General features: G+C 32.8%; 2 protein-coding genes across 2 annotated transcripts; both read right to left on the reverse strand.

Moving 5' to 3' along the window:
- Nucleotides 1-1332: 1332 nt before the first annotated feature.
- LOC100933432 (olfactory receptor 5D18-like) lies at nucleotides 1333-2280 on the reverse strand. The gene has a single exon (XM_003773811.1). It carries the CDS (start codon nucleotides 2278-2280, stop codon nucleotides 1333-1335), a length of 948 nt encoding a protein of 315 aa, XP_003773859.1.
- A 9862-nt stretch (nucleotides 2281-12142) lies between these two features.
- LOC100933173 (olfactory receptor 5D13-like) lies at nucleotides 12143-13087 on the reverse strand. The gene has a single exon (XM_003773810.1). The coding sequence runs from the start codon at nucleotides 13085-13087 to the stop codon at nucleotides 12143-12145; it is 945 nt and encodes a 314-aa protein (XP_003773858.1).
- Nucleotides 13088-22796: the final 9709 nt, after the last annotated feature.

Here is a 22796-nt window from a genome sequence, read left to right on the forward strand (position 1 = left end):
AGTTCCTTAGTTTGTCCTGGTAAGTAAACTGCCAAGTACTTTATATTATCTAGAATTATTTTAAATGGGATTTTTCTTTCTATCTCTTGCTCCTAGGCTTTGATGGAAATGTATAGAAATACTGATGACTTATATGAGTTAATTTTGTATTCATCAACTTTGATAAACTCCTTAATTTTGTCATATGAATTTTAAGTTGATGCCCCAGGATTCTCCATGTACCATATTAAAAGAATGATAATTTTGTTTTCTCATTATCTATTCCTAATAGTTAAATTTCTTTTCCATTTCTTATTGCTATAACTAACATTTCTTTATAATATTAAATAATTATGGTAATTATGGACACCCTTGTGTCAACTCTGATCTTAGTGGGAAATTTTTCAGGTTATCTCCATTACAGATAATGCTTGTGAATGATTTTTATGAATTATCATTTTAAGGAAAACTCTCTTTATTCCTATGTTCTCTAGAATTTTTCAGAGTAATGAGTGATGCATTTTATCTAAATCTTTTTCAGCATCTATTGGTATAATCATAAATTTCTGCAGGTTCTGATATTTATGTAGTCAATTATGATGATTTTCCTAAAACTGAATTAATCCTGTGTTTGATATAAATCATACTTACTCATAGAGTATGACACTCTTCAAATATTGGTCTAGTTTTCTTGCCAATGTTTTCTTTAAAATTTTTGCATGAATATTTATTTCTTTGTTTTAGCTCTTTGTGGTTTGAAGAAACTCATTTTACTCCAAAATTTTAGAAGATTGACTTTGGTATGAAGCCACAATTATACTATTAAATAATGTGCAAGAGATTTTGTTTTATTTTCTTGAGGGAATATTTGATTGTGTGTGGTGGTTGTTTCTTTTGCCTTTCTTTTCTTGAATGAATCATTTTCATGATGTATAATTGCTTCTTCATTTGGGGGTAGATTAATAGATCTCAGGGATATGTACAGTAGCCAAATGTTGAACACAAGTTAAGTACTACATTTCAGTTAAATGTTATGGAATGAATATATTTAGTAAATATGCCCACTAATTTTCCCATATTACAACAACCACAAAATGAATCATCAGTACCAATAGTTTCCAAGTATAAACATGTTGTTGTTATTATTGATTTGTTGGTTAATCATGCCTGACTCTGTGAATGCATTTAGGATTTTCTTGGCAAAGATGCTGGAATAGGTTTCTATTTCATTATCCAGCTTATTTTACAGATTACAAAAATGTGGCAAACATGGTTAAGTGACTTGCCCATGATCACACAGCGAGTCTGAAGTCTCATTTAAACTAAAAGCTTCCTGACTTCAGGGCCAACACTCTATCCACTGCACCACTTAACTGGCAGTTCAATTAATTTCTTGATAGTCTCTTTCACATCTTTATTCCTTAAACTATATATTATGGGGTTCAGCATGGGGATCACCACTGTATAAAACACAGTGCTTACTCTCACTAGAAGCCATGAACCTTTGGAACTGGGCACACAGTAGAGGAAGAGGATGGTTCCAAAGAAAATAGTAACACCTGTCAGATGGGATGCACAAGTGGAGAAAGCTTTGTACCTCCCACTGGCTGAATTCATCTTCAGGATAGTAACAAAAATAAAAAAATAGGACGTGAGCACAATTGCAAGGGTAAAAAAGGTATTGAAATTGGCAAGGATAAAAAAGATTGTCAGTATAACATAATTATCAGAGGCAGAGACAGAAATTATTGCAGAATACTCACAGAGAAAATTATTAATGATGTTGACCCCAGCAAATGACCTTATAAGGAGAGAGTAGACAAATACACTAGTAGAAAATATGCCCCATGTATAAACTCCTGTCATCATCAGGACACAGCGTTTTTGGGACATGACAACTATATATAGCAAGGGATTGCAAATTGCCACAAAGCGGTCATAGGCCATCACTGCTAATAAGAATACCTCTGTGACCACACACATGACAGCAAAAGAATATTGTGTAATACAAGGAACAAAAGAAATGCTTCTGTCTTCCACAATCAAGATTTGTAATAATTTGGGTGTAATGATAGTAGAGTAACAAAAATCTAAAAAAGACAAATGACTAAGGAAGAAGTACATGGGAGTGTGCAGTTTGGGATTAATTCTGATGATCATAATCATGCCCAAGTTTCCTACTACAGTAATAATATAGATCACAAGGAATACCAGGAACAGAGGAATCTGGAGATCTGGGTAATCCGAGAACCCTAAAAGGATGAAGATGATATCACTCTCATTTCGGTCAGCATTTTTCATGGTTCCTATTGAAAAAAATCATAGAATACCAGCATTTTAGCAAAGTTAGAAGTGATCTCAATGACTTTATATTCCAAAGCCAAGTTGAAAACTAATGTCAGTAACGTCAATTAATCCAGAATCAGTCTAATAAACACTTATTAAGCACGTATCATATGCCTGTCCTATGTACTTAGAACACAAAGAAAGTTGAAAGACAAGTTTTACTTCCACAGAGTTCAAAATCTAAAGGAAAAAAAAGTCATGGAAATAAATATTTATAAATGACCTATTTCCAGAATAAATTGAAAAAAAAAAAAAAAAACAGAATCACTAAAGAGTAGATACTAGAATTGATTGCAACTGATGGAGACTTTTTTTAGGCTGTGGCTTTATAGCAAATACTTAAAGGAAACCAGGACTCAAAATTAACAATTTATGAACCTACCCTTTGTTTAAAGATTTTTAAGTAGGGAGGGAACTTATTTTTCTTGGAAGCATCCCATTTTACTTGGATAGCTTAAGTGTAATGAACCCAAACACATATTAAACCTACATTTTCCTCTTTGTATTCCTACTTCTTGTATTCTTTTCTGGATTTTTTTTTCCACAGTAGCTATATAATTTTCGTAAAACATATATATGAATTTGTATTCCTCCAACTCCAAATTTTCCATTGTTTTTGTATACTAATTCCAGTTTCTTTCCATAGTATTTAAAGATCTTCATAATGAGACTCTAGCATAAATTTCTTGCTTTAAATACAATATTCCTCTTCATGCACTCTATTGTTTAATTAAACTTACCTTGTTACTATCCTTCTCAGAAGGAATTGCATCTCTTGTCTCCAAAACTTTATTTCCTCTTCCTTATCACTAAAATACACTAGTTTCATAGTTGTATTATTTCCTGTGATGATGTACTTGAATAATATTTCCTGTATTACAAGAAAACCCCCTTACAGACAGGGTATATCCATTTTTTCCCTTTTTATTATGTATATCAAGGATCCACAGAGAATTTGAGTGATAGCAGTTGGTGCAGGAAAATTTGTTTTTTGACTGACTAATTTGATATGCCTTCAAATCATCCTTTCCCTTTTATGCATATCTCTCTAAAGTAGCCATACAAGTTAATTTCACTGATAATAAGCATAAATTTAATGTATTTTTGTAGACAATCTATGATACATGGTAGACTATCTGCCAATTGATACTCTTTATAAAAGGTGTTACCCTAAATTGAAGACAGTATTTTTTCCCACAGTTGTACTGGACAATACAACAGAGCTATATTCTCCTTGAGTAGTCATGTGTCACAGTAGATGGAGCTGTGAGCCTGTATCAGAAAAACTCAATTTTCATATATAAATCCAGCCTCAATAGCGTATAAGCTATGTAACCCTGAGCAACAAAATCAAATTATTTTTCCTTTAGTCTCCTTTTCTGCAAAATGGGAAAAATCATACGACCTAATTTTCTAGCTTATTGTAAGAGTCAAATGAGATAATATTTTTAAATCATTTAGCATAATGCCTGATACATAGTAGGTACTATATAATTGTTGGTGCTTATTAAGCACCATCTGTTGTATTATAAAATCTAGTCCTTAATATCCCCTACCTGACAGATCATAAGTGTGTGTGTGTGTATATATAATAATCAGAAACATTTTATCTTATTTATGTACATATAAATCATAGATAAATATATTTGGTATAAATATAAATAAAAGTAAATATAAAATAAATATTATATATACATACATATGTAAGATACACAAATTATTTTAATGTTATCTTTCACTGGCTTTGCTTAAAACCTTTAAATAGTAGATACTTACAATTCAATTGCCTTGAATTGAAGAGGGAAGTCTCTATTGAATTGTCTCTGACAAAAACATAGGAGACAAAGCAAGGCCTAAGTATATCCTTTCACCAGAAGGTAGAAACATCTGTTTGGTTAGTTTTTTAGTTCAGAGATTCAGTAGGTAATGAGCCTGGATGATAAAAGAACTTCCATGATTTTAAAATACCTTCAGAAAATTTTATCTGACTAACTTAGAGCATAAGTGATTATATACAGCCTGATAAGATCTAAACTCTAGTAATTTTCAGCTAAGGGGCAAGGAGAATAAAATTCTGTTTGTAACATCCCCTGTGTACACTCAAAGAAACAAGTCATTATACATGAGGAAGCACAGACTGGGAATTAAGGTGGGGAGCGATCTAAGATCTGCCTCTAAGATGCTTGGGAACCAGACCCTAGGGATTGATCTTTAAGTTTTTCTTCCCACAGGCAACAATACAAGACATTGCATAAAACCATGTGTCTTCTTTGTCATCTTCTCTGAATTGGAGTTTTTTTGAAATAACAGTGATAGCTTCTATTTAGATTCTTATTTTGAATTCAACTTGACATAATCACATTATGATTATGAGGTTTAAAAAGATCAAGAGACATAGATTCTGGATAAGTAATCAATTTATGAAAAATGCCAACATGACAATTAATTCTGATTCCTTAACAATAATGAAGGGATGAATGTAATGAGAGATGGGCTATATTCCACTGAGAATCTTATCAAAGAGATTTATCAATTTCCATGTTTCTTGTGTGCCAAAAGAGTGATTCACAATTTTCCAGAATTGACTGAGTAAACAAAATCAGCTAAAATCCATCCATCCCCCTAAACTTTGAATTGCTTTATTTTCTTTAATTAGACTTATTCTGGAAAGTATTTCCCCAAGACTTTCCACCTGTTTGATTTCTGAATGAGGAAGTAGAAAAAGGAGAAAAGCTTTATCCTTATTCAATAATTAATATTAAATTAAAAAAGAAGTAATCAATTCTCTCAATATTTACATTTGAAGTTTCAGTTTAGAAAATTCCAAGGATTAAGCAAAAGTAGGTACTTATTGACACAGTAATTGAAGGTAGTGCTTCCTGCCCCAAACTTAGGATGGGAGTTTCCTGTAAACCCATGCATAGGAAGGACAACATTGGGGTTGAGGAGTACAATTATTTCATTATTTCATGCACTGAGAGGAAACCTCTACAATGTAAAGTCTCATTTCCCCAATGGAGTGATATTAAGTAACTATCAGAGTAATGAAGTCTTTGATTCTGCAGAATTGTAAATAAACTTGGGCCTTGCTGCTGTCTAATTCATAATTCTACTCTTAGAACTAAAAGTCAATTTTTGCAGAAAGGTCTTTGCTTAACTAGAACCTATCTTGAAGGTCTTACATCTAATTCCCCTCTGGATTTGCTTTCTTGTCAAATTACTAAGAATGAACCAGGTAGATATGGGAGAATTACAAATAGTGTTATAGTAGCTTATTTGGGATCAAATCAAATGATCAAACACAATTTTTAAACTTTTTTTCTCCAATTTGCAGAACATGTACCTTTGTAACAGCTATGGAATAGATAGAGATGTATAGAGGGGGAAAAAATATTTATTGAGTTCCTTCAGACCTAATTTTGAATTCTAGTTTAACATGTATCTGTATGGATAACTCAATATTCATTTTCAAATTACTTATGATCTCTGGACTTCAGTTTCCACATCTGTAGGTATTCAAGGCCTGATGGAGAAAGAATAGTTCTTTATTTCTTTTCAGTCTCTCTGGCTTTAACCTTTAGGATAAAAGATGTGGCCAACCTCATTTCAGGTTGTTGAAGTAAAGGACTCTGGGAAGACATGAGAAGAATTGGTCCTCTACATATATCACTATTTAGCTTGATGTAATAGAACCTTTGGCAAATTTCACCTTGAGTGAGATCAGTGATCCTCTTTTTAGCTTGAGTTGAACTACCTCAAGGGACAGTTCTTGTACTCTTTATTGTCTGGTACATTTTTTCCTATGTATGCTTTTTTTTCCCCTAATTTTCAGTTTTTCTAATTTTTTTTCCAATCTTAACAATTTGGATAAATGGATTTCTTGACTTATTGTTATATATGTTCATTGTGGAAACTGAAAAAAGTATAACAGCAATCAGGCCTTGTGCTATAAATCTTGGAGTCCTTCTTATCTCCAGTAATGAAATAATGAAGAGAAGGTATATTGAACCAGAAATATCATATTGCCTATTATGAAACCTTCCATTTCATAACAAAGCTCAGGATGTTCAAAAACCTAGAAAAACTTTGTATTTTTGAGGTTGGAAGATAAGTATGAGGAGAGGACTATGAAGCATACCTGCATCCAAGAACTCTGAGATGACTGGGTTAAAGAATCTCTTTAGTATTAGAAACGCTAGCTTTGGCAATAAGAGCTGAGAAAAGAGATTAAAGGAATAAGAATAGGCAATGAGGAAACCAAATTATCACTCTTTGCTGATGACATGATGGTATATTTAGAGAACCCCAGAGATTCTACTAAAAGTTATTAAAAATAATCCACAACTTTAGCAAAGTTGCTGGTTATAAAATAAACCCACATAAGTCATCAGCATTCTTATATATCACTAATAAAATCCAACAGTCAGAGTTACAAAGAGAAATTCCATTTAAAGTAACTACTGATAATATAAAATATTTTGGAATCTATCTGCCAAGGGAAAATCAGAAACTTTATGAGCAAAATTACAGACCACTTTTCACACAAATTAAGTCTGATCTAACCAATTGGAAAAATATTAAATGCTCTTGGATAGGGCGAGCAAATATAATAAAGATGACAATATTACCTAAACTAATCTATTTATTTAGTGCTATACCAATCAGACTCCCAAAAAACTATTTTGATGACCTAGAAAAAATAACAACAACATTCATATGGAAAAAAAAAAGGTCAAGAATTTCAAGGGAATTAATGAAAAAAAAAAAATCAAATGAAGGTAGCTTAGCCGTACCAGATCTAAAACTATATTATAGAGCAGCAGTTACCAAAACCATTTGGTATTGGCTAAGGAATAGATTAGTTGATCAGTGGAATAGGTTAGGTTCAAGGGATAAAACAGTCAACAAATATAGCAACCTAGTCTTTGACAAACCCAAAGACCCCAGCTTTTGGGATAAGAACTTACTGTTTGATAAAAATTGCTGGGAAAATTGGAAACTAATATGGCAGAAACTAGGCATTGATCCATACTTAACGCCGTACACCAAGATAAGGTCAAAATGGGTTCATGACCTAGGCATAAAGAATGAAATTATTAATAAATTAGAGGAACATAGGATAGTTTACCTCTCAGACCTGTGGAAGGGGAAGGTCTTTATGACCAAAGCAGAACTAGAGATCATTACTGATCACAAAATAGAAAATTTCGATTATACCAAACTGAAAAGTTTTTGTACAAACAAAACTAATGCAGACAAGATTAGAAGGGAAGCAATAAACTGGGAAAATATTTTTACAGTCAAAGGTTCTGATAAAGGCCTCATTTCCAAAATATATAGAGAATTAACTCTAATTTATAAAAAATCAAGCCATTCTCCAATTGAAAAATGGTCAAAGGATATGAACAGACAATTCTCAGATGAAGAAACTGAAACTATTTCTAGTCATATGAAAAGATGCTCCAAGTCATTATTAATCAGAGAAATGCAAATTAAGACAACTCTAAGATACCACTACACACCTGTCAGATTGGCTAAGATGACAGGAAAAAATAATGATGATTGTTGGAGGGGATGTGGGAAAACTGGGACATTGATGCATTGTTGGTGGAGTTGTGAACAAATTCAACCATTTTGGAGAGTAGTTTGGAGCTATGCTCAAAAAGTTATCAAACTGTGCATACCCTTTGATCCAGCAGTGTTACTACTGGATTTATATCCCAAAGAGATTATAAAAAAGGGAAAGGGACCTGTATGTGTGCGAATGTTTGTGGCAGCCCTTTTTGTAGTAGCTAGAAACTGGAAACTGAATGGATGTCCATCAGTTGGAGAATGGCTGAATAAATTGTGGTATATGAATATTATGGAATATTACTGTTCTGTAAGAAATGACCACCAACAGGATGATTTTAGAAAGGCCTGGAGAGACTTACACGAACTGATGCTGAGTGAAATGAGCAGGACCAAGAGATCATTATATACTTCAACAACAATACTATATGATGACCAGTTCTGATGGACCTGGCCATCCTCAGGAACGAGATCAACCAAATCATTTCCAATGGAGCAGTAATGAACTGAACCAACTACGCCCAGAGAAAGAACTTTGAGAGATGACTAAAAACCATTACTTTGAATTCCCAATCCCTATATTTATGCCCACCTGCATTTTTGATTTCCTTCACAAGCTAATTGTACAATATTTCAGAGTCTGATTCTTTTTATATAGCAAAATAATGTTTTGGTCATGTATACTTATTGTGTATCTAATTTATATTTTAATGTATTTAATATCTACTGGTCATCCTGCCATCTAGGGGAGGGGGTGGGGGATAAGAGGTGAAAAATTGGAACAAGAGGTTTGGCAATTGTTAATGCTGTAAAGTTATCCATGCATATAACCTGTAAATAAAAGGCTATTAAATAAATAAAAAAAAATACTGGTCAAAATCACCTAAAAATATTCAGACTTCTTTAAAGTTTATTGAGCAATAGATAATCAGAATAAATTCACCATCTAATTCAACATTCTATTCCACTATCCTTAACCTGTTAGTTGATCCACTTCAACTTGCACAGAAAAGTTAGCATGTGATCAGTCACTGTGTCAACAGGCATTTACTAAGTGCTTTCTCTGGACCAGATACTGTGCTAATTATGGGGAATACCGAGAAAAGCAAAGACACTCTCCCTGTTCTTGGGTAGCCCAAATTCTATCTTTACATATAGTATATAAATAACGAGGTATACACAAGATATTTGTATATAAATAAAAGATAATCCCATAATGAATGGGCTAGGATTGGGTAGAGAGAAACATCAAAGTGCCCCTGAATCAAATGGGATTTGGTCTGACTCTTGAAAATAGTATGGAAATCAAATATTCCAGGTATGGGGACAACTCAGTATAATTGGAAGATAAAGAGGTGGAGTGAAAAAGAACAGGTATAAAAGTGTAGCTAAGTATGTGGATAGAAGCAAAGTATAATAAGACCATGGAAGTAGTAAGGATCAGATTATGAAGAACTTTAAATATCAAAAAGATGATTTGATATTTGATTCCAAAAGAAACAGGGAGCAGTAGAGTTTATTAAACTAGGGAAAAATACTCTATGTTTGGGTCTTTAGGAAAATCTCTTTTGCACGTGAATGGAGAATAAATTGGAAATAGTTGAGACTCAAAAGTATAGACATCATTTAAGATACTTTGGCAACAATCCGTGTGAAAATTGCAAGGGAGTATCAGTGTGCATAGAGAAGAGATAACATTTCTGAGTTGTTATAAAGACAAAAATAACAAGAGTTGAAAGCAAATTGTATCTATGGGATGAGCATTAATGAGAACATTGAAGTCATTAACTTATATGATTAGGAGATAGTGCTACCCTTAACAGTAATAGAGAAAATGGGGCGGGATGGGTTTAACAAGCAGATTTTCTTTTTTTTTTTAGCCAAGTCATTGTAGAACTGATCAGGTCAGGAAAATTTCAAATGTTGATACAAAATGGATCAAAAAGGATCCTGTTTAGGGGCAAGAGAATATAATTTGAAGTTCTTATTCTGTTGGTATCTGGACATTAGGATTTTGCTCAAAATATTCCTAAATTCATTCCTCTAAAATAAACTCCTCTGACCTAGTAAGCACAATAACCTAAAAAAATATTCATTTCTACAATATACATATAGTATAATCAATGTTACTGATTCAGATGTGGTCCCTTTAAGATTCTTTTCTTTCTGATTCCCAACTCCTCCTAGTTAATAAAATTACCTTTTGATTCACAAATCCTGGTCTCTTTGAATTCCAATAGAGGATCTGGACCTGTCCCGCCCCTGGGATCTGAGCCCAGGGTGGGGCTACACCCACAGGCCCCTCTAGCTAAATCTCCCATTATAAAAGGGCCATGCTGGGACCCCCTCTTTGTAGAGGTCCCAAACATGGCAGCCTTACGCCTGACATGTCAGGACTTTCTGTCCACTGCACCCTCTGTCTAGTGCCCTCCTTATCTCTACCTTGGCCTATTCCTCAACTATGCTTTAACCTTGCTTCCAAATGCAATAATAAACCTCTTTTATCAATCTAGCTTTTTGGGCCTATAAATGCTTTTATTGGGGACTCGAACCTCTATTAAATTCCATTTACTGCCATACCCTTGCACTGAATCCACAGGGGTTACAGGGGAACTCTATTTGACTCCCTGTACCCCAAACCTGCCACTAGACCTCAACAAAACCCTCATTTCATTTAGGTACCACATATCTAGACCTCATCAGTTACTAGAAACTATTTCATATTAAAGAAGGACATACATTTTTCATAAGAAGGACAATTAAAGTTTATTCATGGAAGACAGAAGTCATAGACAAATATATAATCCTGGGGAGATTCCTTAAAGAAAAAATCCTCCATTCAACAGTCATTGCAGAAAATCTTTAAATCTTTAGGAAACAATACCTCGCTTCATTGGCATTGGCCTTGAAGGTGGACTTAGCTAGCATTTAGCAGTTTTTCAAACTATAGTTATTGTCTAGGCCAGAGATTCTTGACCATTTTTGCCTCATGTTTTACTTTAGTAGTTTGACAAAAGTCATAGATTTCTCAGAGCATTGCATTTAAATTCATAAAACACATTTCAGAGGATTACAAAGGAAACAAATTAAATAGCTATCCATCTATCTGAATAGCTATATAAATCAAGTTCATGAACCCCAGGTAAAGAGCCTCTAATAGTAGTAAATCTTTTAATTAAAATGGATTTACTCATGTCAAAAGAGAGGTGAAGAAGGATCTGATCCTCTAGGTTTCACTATCAATGAACAAATATTAAACTCTCAACATGTTCCTGAAGTTGAAAGGCACTTCTCTGGACCATGAGAAACATAATCTTGAAACTCTTTAGTTAGAAGTTTGTTACTAGCTCTTTATGCCCCAATGCAGATGGTATTTTTACATCCCCAGATGTGCTGCCCTAAAAACCCAAGATCTTGACAGCTTGATAAGCATAAAGAATTATTGTCTTCTTGCCTGTCTGGGAATGGCACCCTTAATATGATAACCTTTGCCTCCTGTCTAGGATGAAAATTTCTTTTGGTATGGCAAATGTATGAAGAGACATTTTGATGTTTCCTTTCTTTCTATAAATATATGGCCCTGAGACCACTCATCACTGACCTCTCCAGTCCTAGTGGAGATCAGTCCTGGCCAGTGACAATAAACACTCTTAAACTTTCATTATTTTGGCTGTCCTGTATTTTCTCTCACGTGAGCACTTCATTCCAATTACTATTTCAAGCTCTACTGTAATTCTGCCTAATTTTAATCTTGTTATTATGTTAGCCTACTCCTTTTGTAAAGTCTTGTGTGACTGGAAAAATCTTCCAATAACTGCAGTAGTCATTCTGCAGAGATTTCATTTTAATCAACCTTAACTAATAAACCCAATTCCTCACTTTGATAACTCACCCATATATGTCCTTTCTTCCTCATGATATACATTATGAGAAGGTTGTTGAAAGAAAAGAGATATACTATCTTTAAAAATTAACATATTTAATTTATATCTAATTTAAGATTGCTTGTGTAAAGTTCTTAGACAGTCCTTATGCTATGGAGTTAATTATGAGTTAATTTGTATGCATATATGTGTGTTTCCCTTCCAAGTGATTTTTTTTTCTATCTGCATAATATGGTTGTCAATTATTTATAAGATCAGGACCAAACTACAGATGGTTATAATAGCCACATCTACTTAAGATGGATGTTACTATATAAGTAATGAATTTATTAATGAGATATTTAGTTATCTATATAGTCATGTTAGAGATGCAATATTTTGGTATCCAATAATTTTCTGATAGTTTCTTTCACATCTTTATTCCTTAGGCTATATATTAGGGGATTAAGCATAGGGATCACAACTGTACAAAAAACAGTGCCCATTCTGATTATAAGCCATGAGTTTTTGGAACTGGGCACACAGTAAAGAAAGAGGATGGTCCCATAGAAGATCGTTACAGCTGTCAGGTGGGAGGCACAGGTAGAAAAGTCTTTATGTCTTCCACTGGCTGAATGCATTTTCATGACCGTGACAAAAATAAATAGATAAGATGTGAGCACTACAATAAGGGTGGAAAATGTGTTAAAATTAGCAAGAATAAATAGAATTATCTCTGTAACGTGTTTATCAGACAAGGAGGCAGAAAGGATAGCAGAATACTCACAGAGAAAATTATTGATGATGTTAGTCCCACAAAATGACAAAATAAGTAGAGTGTAGGTGAATATGAGGGAGGAAATTGTGCCCCATGTATATGTCCCAGCAATCAGTAGGGCACAGCGTTTTTGGGACATGGCCACTGTATACAATAGAGGATTACAAATGGCCACAAAGCGATCATAAGCCATCACTGCCAACAGGAAAGTCTCCATCACCAAGCAGGTAGCAGCAAAAGTAAATTGTGCAATGCAGCCTTCGAAGGAGATGCTTCTGTCTTCCACAATTAATATGTCTAAGAGCTTGGGTGTAATGATAGTGGAGTAACTAAAATCCACAAAGGACAAATGACTGAGGAAAAAGTACATGGGGGTGTGGAGTTTGGGATTGATCCTGATGATCAAAATCATGCCCAGATTTCCCACCACAGTAACCACATAAATTGCAAGAAATAGTAGAAAGAGGGGGAGCTGGAGCTTTGGATAATCAGAGAATCCTAAGAGAATGAAGATAACCACATCACTCTGATTTTGCTCAGCATTCATCATGATTCCTATTGGAGAGAATATCAAAATAATAAAAAAATTAAAACATTTCAGAACTGGAACAAATTTTCATGGTTTTATCCTCTAACTCTTCATTAAAAAAATGGTCCCTCTATAATGTACTTGCCAACTGGCAGTCTAGTCTTTATTAAAGGCCTTGATTGAAAAGAAATTTCCTAAGATGAACTATTCTCCCTTCTATATGGATAGTTCTATTTGAGGGTGCAATTTCAGTCAATAGCATATCTATATTTTCTTCTTTATATTTTCTACCCAGTGATCCTTATATTTTATTTTGGAAATAATCTTTCTTCTAGAGTTATCATTGCATTTTCTTAAAATATATGTATGTGTATGTCATTCTTCAGAGAGTCCCCTTTTCTTCTAAAGTATTCTACAGACCGAAGTTGATCTACCTTTGCATGTTCATACATTATCCCTCATTATACATTCCATTGTTGAAGTAAAATTGGTCACCTCATATGAGGTGATATTCATGTGATATTCAGATTTTATTTTGGTTTTCACCAATGATACCTAAAATCTGAGAACACTTTTAAAATGTACTTTCTCCTAAAGTTAATATTTTAAGATGTAAAATTTCCTTCAAATCTCAAGATTCAACATGAATCTAGTAATGATTCCCTTCCTTCCAGCTCTGTTTTACCTTGGGTGTTAAAAATATGTTTTGTACAGTTTTATAAATATTTTCAACTCCTGTGGCAAATTTTGCTTCATTTTCCCTATCATAGCACTTGACATGTGACATGTAATTAACAAGTGCTATTGATCAATTTATTCAATTATTGATCTAAAGCAATTTATCACTCAAATGATGTGCGAATCTTTAAAACTTCACTAAATTCATTGTCTTCAACTTATCCTCATTTGAATTAGATTGCCAGAATTTACACAGGTGGATTTCCCTAATTTAGGATCTTTTGAACAAATTGGTGTTCACAAAATATGATTATAGCTATATAAAAACATCACCATGTTAATAAAGTATATTATGAAATTTTATTATCATACTTACTATGTAATATAACTACATTATACTATAACAACATAAAATATCATAACAATGTAAATAATAGCATATATCATTAAGGTACTAGACTAGAGGAATTGTTTTCAGGTAATATGAACCCATTCATGACTTCTCACTGGATCTGGCATTCAGGAAACTTCTCAGTTCACTATATTGTATTATTACAGGGAGGACTAATGCCAGTGACGTACAGTGATGTAAAACAAAACTTCCTAATAACTAAATTTCTGTTACTATATTAAAACTCATTTTTAGTCAGGTGATCATTGCCACCTAGTGGCATGTAAGTGGAACAGTGGATAAAGAGTTGGCCTGGAAATATGAAAACCTGACAGGAGATTTGTCCTCAATTAATTACTAGCTATATGACCTTCTCTACCTCAATTTCCACACCGTTAAACTTATAGTAATAATATTTACATCCTATAGTTACTTTGAAGATCAAATGAGTTAATATCTGTAAAGAGCTTAACAGAGTACCTGGAAAAAATGGATATTTAAGAAACATTTATTTTCCAGCTCCCACAAAATACTCTTCTCTCTCTAAATAGAATTGAAGCTTTTTGTAGTATACTTGGATAATAATAGCCATTCTCTTTCTGCATTCCCTATTCTCGCCTAGATTTTCTTCCTCAATCATTTATACTCCCTCAATCATTTCAGATTTTTTCACATGAAAATAATCTCTGAATGTTCAAAGTCACTTATACACTTTACCCATGCTATTTATTTTGAACAAAAATTACTCTTCAAGAAATATTTCACATTTTAAATTCTTCCTATCAGTTCTCAATGAGATTAGCAAGTTAAATTTTTTTTGTTGTTGCCTTAGGATTATCTCACTTTTAAACCACATTTCTATTTAAACTTCTAACTGGGTCTCACTACTGCTTTCTCTCTTGGATTTTTTTGCTTATGAACTTTTTTACATTTCAATTTATATTATTTTTCTTGCATTGTGATTGATTGCTTTCAATACTTATTTTCAATGTATAAATTTGTTCTGTCTACCTCCTTCCTTTTCATCTCTCTCTCTCTCTCTCTCTCTCTCTCTCTCTCTCTCTCTCTTTGTGAGTAGCACTATGTTATAAAGAGAGAGAGAGATACATAATATTTGGTTGAGATATTTGATTGGGAAAACTTGAATTCCTCTCTATCTAATAATTTATGTGCCCCATCATATACATATATATATATATATATATATAATATTAAGAATGGAAATGAGAACCTTCAAATTAATCTTTAGTTGTAACAAGTTAGACCTTGTTTCAAGATGTGTAGGGAACTATTTTAGGGAGTAAAATTTAATCATCTGTAAAATCAGGATATTAGTAACACCTACCTTACAAGGTCATCAAATAAGGTAATGTTTCTAAAGAACTTAATAAACTGCCTGGCACATAATAGGCTTTATATAAATTCTGATTATTATAATTATTATGATTAAATATCATCTACAGTGTGATTTAAGGAAGAAAAAGAGAGAGGAAAAAAGAGAGAGCCTGCAGTTTCATCATTTATTTAAATGTTATTAAACTTAAAAAAAACCTATATATGGAAAGTCATCTGTAATATTATGAATGCACAAATGCCTATCACTCAAATGTGCTTTCAAATATCTTAACAAATTAAGGGGAAGGAATAGTATGCACATATAATTCACTATGATATCATCAAGAATGTGCAAAGTACAATAGAGAGGATTGAAAAAAGTGGTAAACAACACTTGAAAAAAGAATATATTATTTATATTTAATGAGGGACTTGTTATGATTTAGGATTTTTTGGATTTGGGATGTTAAAGGAGACAAAGGATAAGTGTTCTAATATAAAACTTTAGGATAAAGGAAAATTTAGAATTTGGAGTTAGCAAGAAAAATGGAAAAAATAATTTCTTAAAGCCACCTCCCATCTCTGTCCCCCAATACTGAAAAATACTAAGTTATTCTCGAGTTAAACAATTTAAAAGCTTTATTTTATCTTAACATTTTATATTCTTTGGTCTAACTTCCTTTCAACATCTTTATTTTAACATCTATTTTCTAGACAGCCATCCTGCCATGACATTTTCCTTGCTATGCTATGTATTCCTTTTCAGATTAGTATTTTATATATTTTAACAATGAGTTTCTTTCCAGATATTAGACTTTGTGGTTCAAGTTATATATATATATAAAATTATACATGATACCCAGTATGCTATATTTTATGTAGAATCTGAAATATAATATCTATTTTCATGTAAAAGTGTAGCCTGATATTTTATAGATGTGAAATCTTTTCTTTCTCAAAAATTTGTTTCTCATTCAAATTTACATACTAATAACAGACACTATCATTATATGTCTCTTTCCTAACGTTTTTTTCAGCTCTGACATCATATATTAAAATAGGATATCTTAAATTCTTAAAACTTTCTAATTATATTTTAATTATAAATTAAAATTTTATAACTATAATTATGTATGCTTTTATTTTAACATATAAATAATATATTTCATAAATAGTATATTGATATTTATAATTTACAAATAATTTCTTTATATTTATAATTGCAATCAAAAATAGTCCAGCTTTCTTCATTTTTACTTTTTATAGACTTTTTCTTCCTAAAAAGACCATAAAATCTTCCTCCAGTGAATTTATAGTTTATGCCTTATACCCCTGTATTTAGTTTTTCTTACAAAGTTATAATACAAGGTAAGCTCCTAGTTTACTTTATGGTACACTGTACTAAAATAATTGGTAGTGGTAGTGGTGGTAATGGTATTATAGTAGTAGGGGTGGTGGCAGTAGTCACATCCCTATCAGTTGTGCAATACTTTGCACAATGCTAGTAAGATTGTTGACTTGATGATGATAAAATACATGTGAAATATTCTCATTCACCCTCATGTCTTATGAGTGTGGAAGTTCCTTTTAGCTATTATTGAACTGAAATAAATTGCAAAGGAATTACTTTTGTCTAGTCCTTCAGCATTGGCAATGAAAAGGGACATGATATCTATGTGAAAATACTCACCAGAAGGTGGGTTCTTGTGTGTGATTCATTTCCTAGAACTGAGGTGCATCTCGTAAAAAATAAATAAATAAAATAAAATAAAATAAAAAATTTAAAAAAATAAAAATTCTGATTCAGCAATAAAATAAAAAAAGACAATAAAAACAACATCAATAAATAGGAATTTGTTTAACACCAATTTTAATGCTGGAAATCCATAGTGATGAAACATTTAAGAATAATAATTCTCCAAGAGTAATAAGGAAGAAAAAATATTCTCCCAGTAGAAAGAAAGAAAGAAAATAACAGGGCATTATGTTTTATTGAAGATGATATAACATTCATCTTCAGGACTCTTGGGAACAAGTCTATAGAGAATCTGTTCTTAGTTTTCCCCATTGGACAATCAGAAGGAATGCTGATTTCCCTCTGTCTTACTCTCTGAGGAGAATTTCCATGAAATCTCAGAGAAAACTTCTCTTCAGTAATTTATTTTCTATTTTGCTTACATATCATTAAAACCTATGGAGCAGATGTCAAGATTAGGGAAAAAAAAACAATTCAGGATAATGCAACAATAAATACTAAGGATTAAATAATTGATGACCGCATTGTTTTCTCCTTAGTACTGAAGATGAGAGCTGCTATGAGTCTTGATACTTAATTGATCATCTATGAGATTGAGGAGTATCTTGCATCCATTGCAAGGAAAAGTCTAGAGGTAGAGCCCTCTTGATTTATTCTAGTGTCCAACTAGTACTTGAAAAGGAGGTGGTAAACTAAGGGGTTCTTCTCATGAAACTTATGAAATCATATAACTCTCCTATTAGTCCCATTTATTTATTAAGAAAATCTGTGTTGAGAGAATCTTTCCCTAGAGTTATTAGAACTATTAAGACTCAATGTAAAAACTTCCTTCAAGAATGTTGGCCAGGATGAATGACAAAGACATGTTTTCAGATAAACCAAATGGTAAAATGCAACTAAAAGTTAAAAAATGATAGTGACATTATAAATATGAACTCTAAAGCAAAATAATAATAGTGATCTTCAACTTTTTACTTTTCTTTAGGAATTTTTTAGGCATTGTTTAAATACTGTTTTAGTGGCAAGCAATATATGATACTGAATTTTTAAAAAGAAGATTGTAAATAAATTTCAGAGGAATAAATTTTGAATTCTGATTCTATCATTTGGGACCTTGTTACTTAATTTCTGGTATCTCAGTTACATCGTTTGTAAAATGAAGGTGTTGGACTATATGTTACTTTTGTCTTATGTCTCTTACAACTCCAAATGTATGAGCCTTAATTTTGTTCAAAGCTCTTTGTTTGGCTGCTCTTTCTTTTAAATCAGTCATTTCCCTGCAAAGATCCATTATTCCAACTATAAAAATTTACAATATTAACAAATAAAAGTTTTTGATTTTTGCTTTATTTAAGGACCATAGCTGTCATGACTGGAATTTTGTTCTGAATTCCACATCTATAGCTCTGAACATCTTTACTGAAAAATAGGCATTTTTCAACATTGTATTCTTAGATTGGGCAAAATTTTACATCATATTATATTTCAATTTATTCTACCATAAAATGAGGAGATTGGGCCAGATGAATTCTGCCATTTCTTTCTATCTCAAATATATTAATACATACCAAATAAATTGACTATTGGAACACTTCAAGGAACTTACAATAATTATGTAATATATTACAATAATTAATATAATACAAAATTTCATTTTGTCTTTTCCCATGTCAGTTAAGCAGCATATTTTTGGGGAGTATCCCAAAATAGCTTCACAATATGACAATAATATCATAATATCACATTTTCATCAGAATTATTTATTTAACTTTTTTTTTTTTTTGCTGAGGTAATTTGGGTTAAGTGACTTGCTCAGGGTCACACAGCTAGGAAGTTTTAAGTGTTCCGAGGCCAGATTTGAACTAACATCTCCTGATTTCAGGATCCTATCCACTGCACCAATTAGCTGCCTTTGTTTATTTAATTTTGATTAAAAATGGAGATAAATTATTTGCTCTGATGACAATGCTGAAATTTCCAAAATAGGAATTAATCATATGTAATAATTATCTGATGAACTATATCAAAAAAAAATTAATCCCTAATCCTTAACTTACTTTTAAAATTATGTTTAAAGCTTTTTATTTTCAAAACATATGCATGGATAATTTTTCAACATTGACCTTTGTATAGCTTCATGCTTCAGATTTTCCTCTCCTTCCACTCACCTCCTCCTCTAGATAGGAAGCAATCCAATATATGTTATACATGTTAAAATATACTAAAACCCAATATGTTTAACATATCTATACAATTCTCTTCTTGCACAAGAAAAATCAGATCAAAAAGGTAAGAAATTGAGTAAGAAAACAAAGTACAAGCAAACAACATCAAAAAATTTGAGCATATTATGTTGTGATCCATACTCAGTTTCCCCTGTTCTATCTCTGGGTGTAGGTGTAGATAGCTCTCTTATCACAAGATCATTGGAATTGTCATCAATCATCTCATTTTTAGAAATAGTAACACTCATCAGAATTGATCATGCTATAATATTGATGTTACCATGTAGAGTAATCTCCTGGTTCTGCTCATTTCACTTAGCATCAGTTCATGTAAATCTCTCCAGGCTGTTCCAAAATCATCCACCTGACCATTTCTTATAGAAAAATAATATTCTATAACATTCACATACCATAATTTATTCAGTCATTCCCCAACTGATGGGCATCCACTCAGTTTCCAGTTTCTTGCCACTACAAAAAAAAAAAAAAAAAAAAAAAAAAGCTGCTACAAACATTTTTGTACATATGGGACCTTTCCCTCCTTTAAGATCTCTGGGAACAAGCTCAATAGAAATACTGCTGGGTCAAAAGGTATGCACAGTTTGATAATTTTTTGAGTACAGTTCCCTATTGCTCACTAGAATGGCTGGATCCATTGACATTGACTTACTTTTCAATATGCCCTCTTTTACTGCCTCCCACTCTTTGGCAGCAAGATTTTACAAATAGACATAAAGATTTGCCACAAAATCTAAATCTGTACTGCCAAGCCTCTCAATGTCTTGAAAATCCAAATGGCAAAAGAGAAGGGGCAAAATAACAGGGAAAAGTGTGTAGACCGGATATTTTAAAATCAGCAGGAGTCAGGAATTCAGGTTAGGGGAAAATCGTCAGTCTTTATTCTCAGTGAAGAAAGATCGGAGGTGGAAGAGAATGGGCGATAGCAATGTGTGCAGCTTAGTCAAGAAGCTAGCTAGACTAGCAACCACACGACCAGCAGCTATGAGCATAGAACCCAGGCCCAATCTCTCCCAGCCTCTCTTCCTATCTCCCTGCCTCCACCCACCAAAATCGTCATTTCCTATACAACACATCAGGACTTGCACAGAGAGTGGGCGGGGGCCATTCTTTATCCAAGCATGTATATTAATAGAGTATAGTCCAATTACTATTTAGCCTCATGTGCTTGGGACCTCAGTGCATCAACTCAAGCCTCAGCCCATTACAGAAAAGTATATCTTAGCTCTCTCACAAAGATCAATAAAATGCACCAGACAGAATTTTGATCTAGAAATCTAAGCAAAAAAATATTATAGTAATATTCCCTCTCACCTACCAGGTAAGGAGACAGAGAAGCCCATAAACACTAGATATAGGATTGGGCCAGGAGTGCACTCTTCAGAGCATGTAATTAAAAAAGATTCAAGACAGTGTCTTAGGAGAGGTATCATAATGTTCTGAAACTAGTGCAGGGTCTGGAAAGAAATGTCATCTGGTCTACAACTATTTATACAGTTATAGTTAAATGACTCAGGAAAGACTGAGCAGGGGACTTACACATAGAAGTGGTAGAAAGGAGTTCTTCATAGGCTGTAGCTAAGTTATTATTTTTGTTCATCCTACCTTCTCAAAGAGGACCTTGACCTCAGGAAAGTGAAGCAATAGCGGAAGAAGGAGAAACCTCAGCAGAAGTAGCAAAAGCAATAGCAGCATAAGGGAAAGGAGAAACAGCAGCAGAAGGAGAAACAACAATAACAGAATTAAAAATAGTAGCAATAGCAACAAAAGTAGATGTAACAGTAGAACAGAAATAGCAACTGGAGAAGTAGAAGCAACATTAGCAGCAGCAGAAGGAAAAGTAACAGTAGCAGCAGTAGCAGGAGAAGCAACAGTAGCAGCAAAAGTAGCAGCTGAAGTACAAACAACAGTAGCAGCACGAGAGAGAGAGAGAAGCAACAGTAGCAAAAGTAGCAGCAGCAGGAGAAGCAACAATAGCAGTAACAGAAGAAACAACACAAGTATTAGAAGCAACAGCAGCAGCAACAGGAGAAGCAACAGCAGCAGGAGAAGGAGAAGCAACAGTAGTAGCAACATACATAGCAGCAACAGTGTAAGGTGAAGCCATGACATGCAAGGGAATTGGATTTGAGTGAGGATGGACTGTGCAAAGTCACCAAGATATAGATCAGTATGACTCAAGATGGGACCAGTTGCAGTGGGAATCTTGGCCATACTTGAACAAAGAGCAAATAACAGAATAACCTAGCTGGAATCCCATACTATAAGGACATTTTTGAATCTGCAGCACTTTCTTGCAAAGAAGAACTGGCTGAGTCCAATAGGATTTAAGAACTTCTAAGTAGGGGAAAGTAAACAAGCATTGAGTATATCAGTAGTAGATGAAAAAAAATGAGAGCCATGGAAATAAAATATGAAAAAGAAAATTAACTGCTTGGAATAAGAGATACAAAACTTTTTCCAAGAAAATATTTTTTGAAATTTAGATAAAATAAAAAGATAATAATAATTCCATAAGACAACAAAGAAAGTTTAAAAAGTCTAAAGACCAAAAGAGAGAGAGAGAGAGAGAGAGAGAGAGAGAGAGAGAGAGAGAGAGAGATAATAGGTATCTCACAGAAAAAAAGCAACTGTGGTGAAAAACTACATAAAGAGAAATAGTTTAAGAATCAATGAACTACCTGCAAGTCATGACAAAAAAGTATTAGAATATAAACTTCACATTTCAAGAAATTATAAAAGATGCACTGATCTTTAAACAATGGCAAAGAAGAAATAAAAAAAAAACCACAATCTATTGGTCACTTCTAGAAGGAAACTCTAAAATGAAACTTTACAGAAATATCATGAACAAATAAAAATACTGTAAGTAGCAAAAGAAAAAAATAAAATAAAGTACTAAAAGATCTATTGTTGGGGTCACATAGGATTTAGAAGCAATGATCTTAAAGAATTAAAAAAAATTAGTTGAGAATGCTATTTTCCAAAAGCCAAAAGACATAGGCTTGCAGTCAAAAATAACTAATGTAGCAAAATTGAGTACAATCCTAAAGGGAGAAATAAATGGATTTAATGAAATAAAGAGCATTCAAATATTCTTCATAAAAATATTAAAGCTGCATAGGAACTTTGGCATATAAACACAGAAAAATGATAGCTTATGAGGGAAACACACATACACATACATACAAAAATAAATTTATAGCTATAATCCAAAACAGAAAGGTAAAAATAACTGCTGATTTTTCAAGGAACTTCAAAAGAAGATCATAAGTAAGTGAAAGTTCCAAGTTATGCATCTCTTTGGGGATCATAATTGTGAATGAC

This window comes from Sarcophilus harrisii, chromosome 6 (genome assembly GCF_902635505.1).
Source record: "Sarcophilus harrisii chromosome 6, mSarHar1.11, whole genome shotgun sequence".
Lineage (NCBI taxonomy): Eukaryota > Metazoa > Chordata > Mammalia > Dasyuromorphia > Dasyuridae > Sarcophilus > Sarcophilus harrisii.

Excerpts from the sequence above, each read along its gene's own strand:
- LOC100933432 (XM_003773811.1), bottom strand. The coding sequence starts at position 2,280 with ATGAAAAATGCTGACCGAAATGAGAGTGATATCATCTTCATCCTTTTA.
- LOC100933173 (XM_003773810.1), bottom strand. The coding sequence starts at position 13,087 with ATGATGAATGCTGAGCAAAATCAGAGTGATGTGGTTATCTTCATTCTC.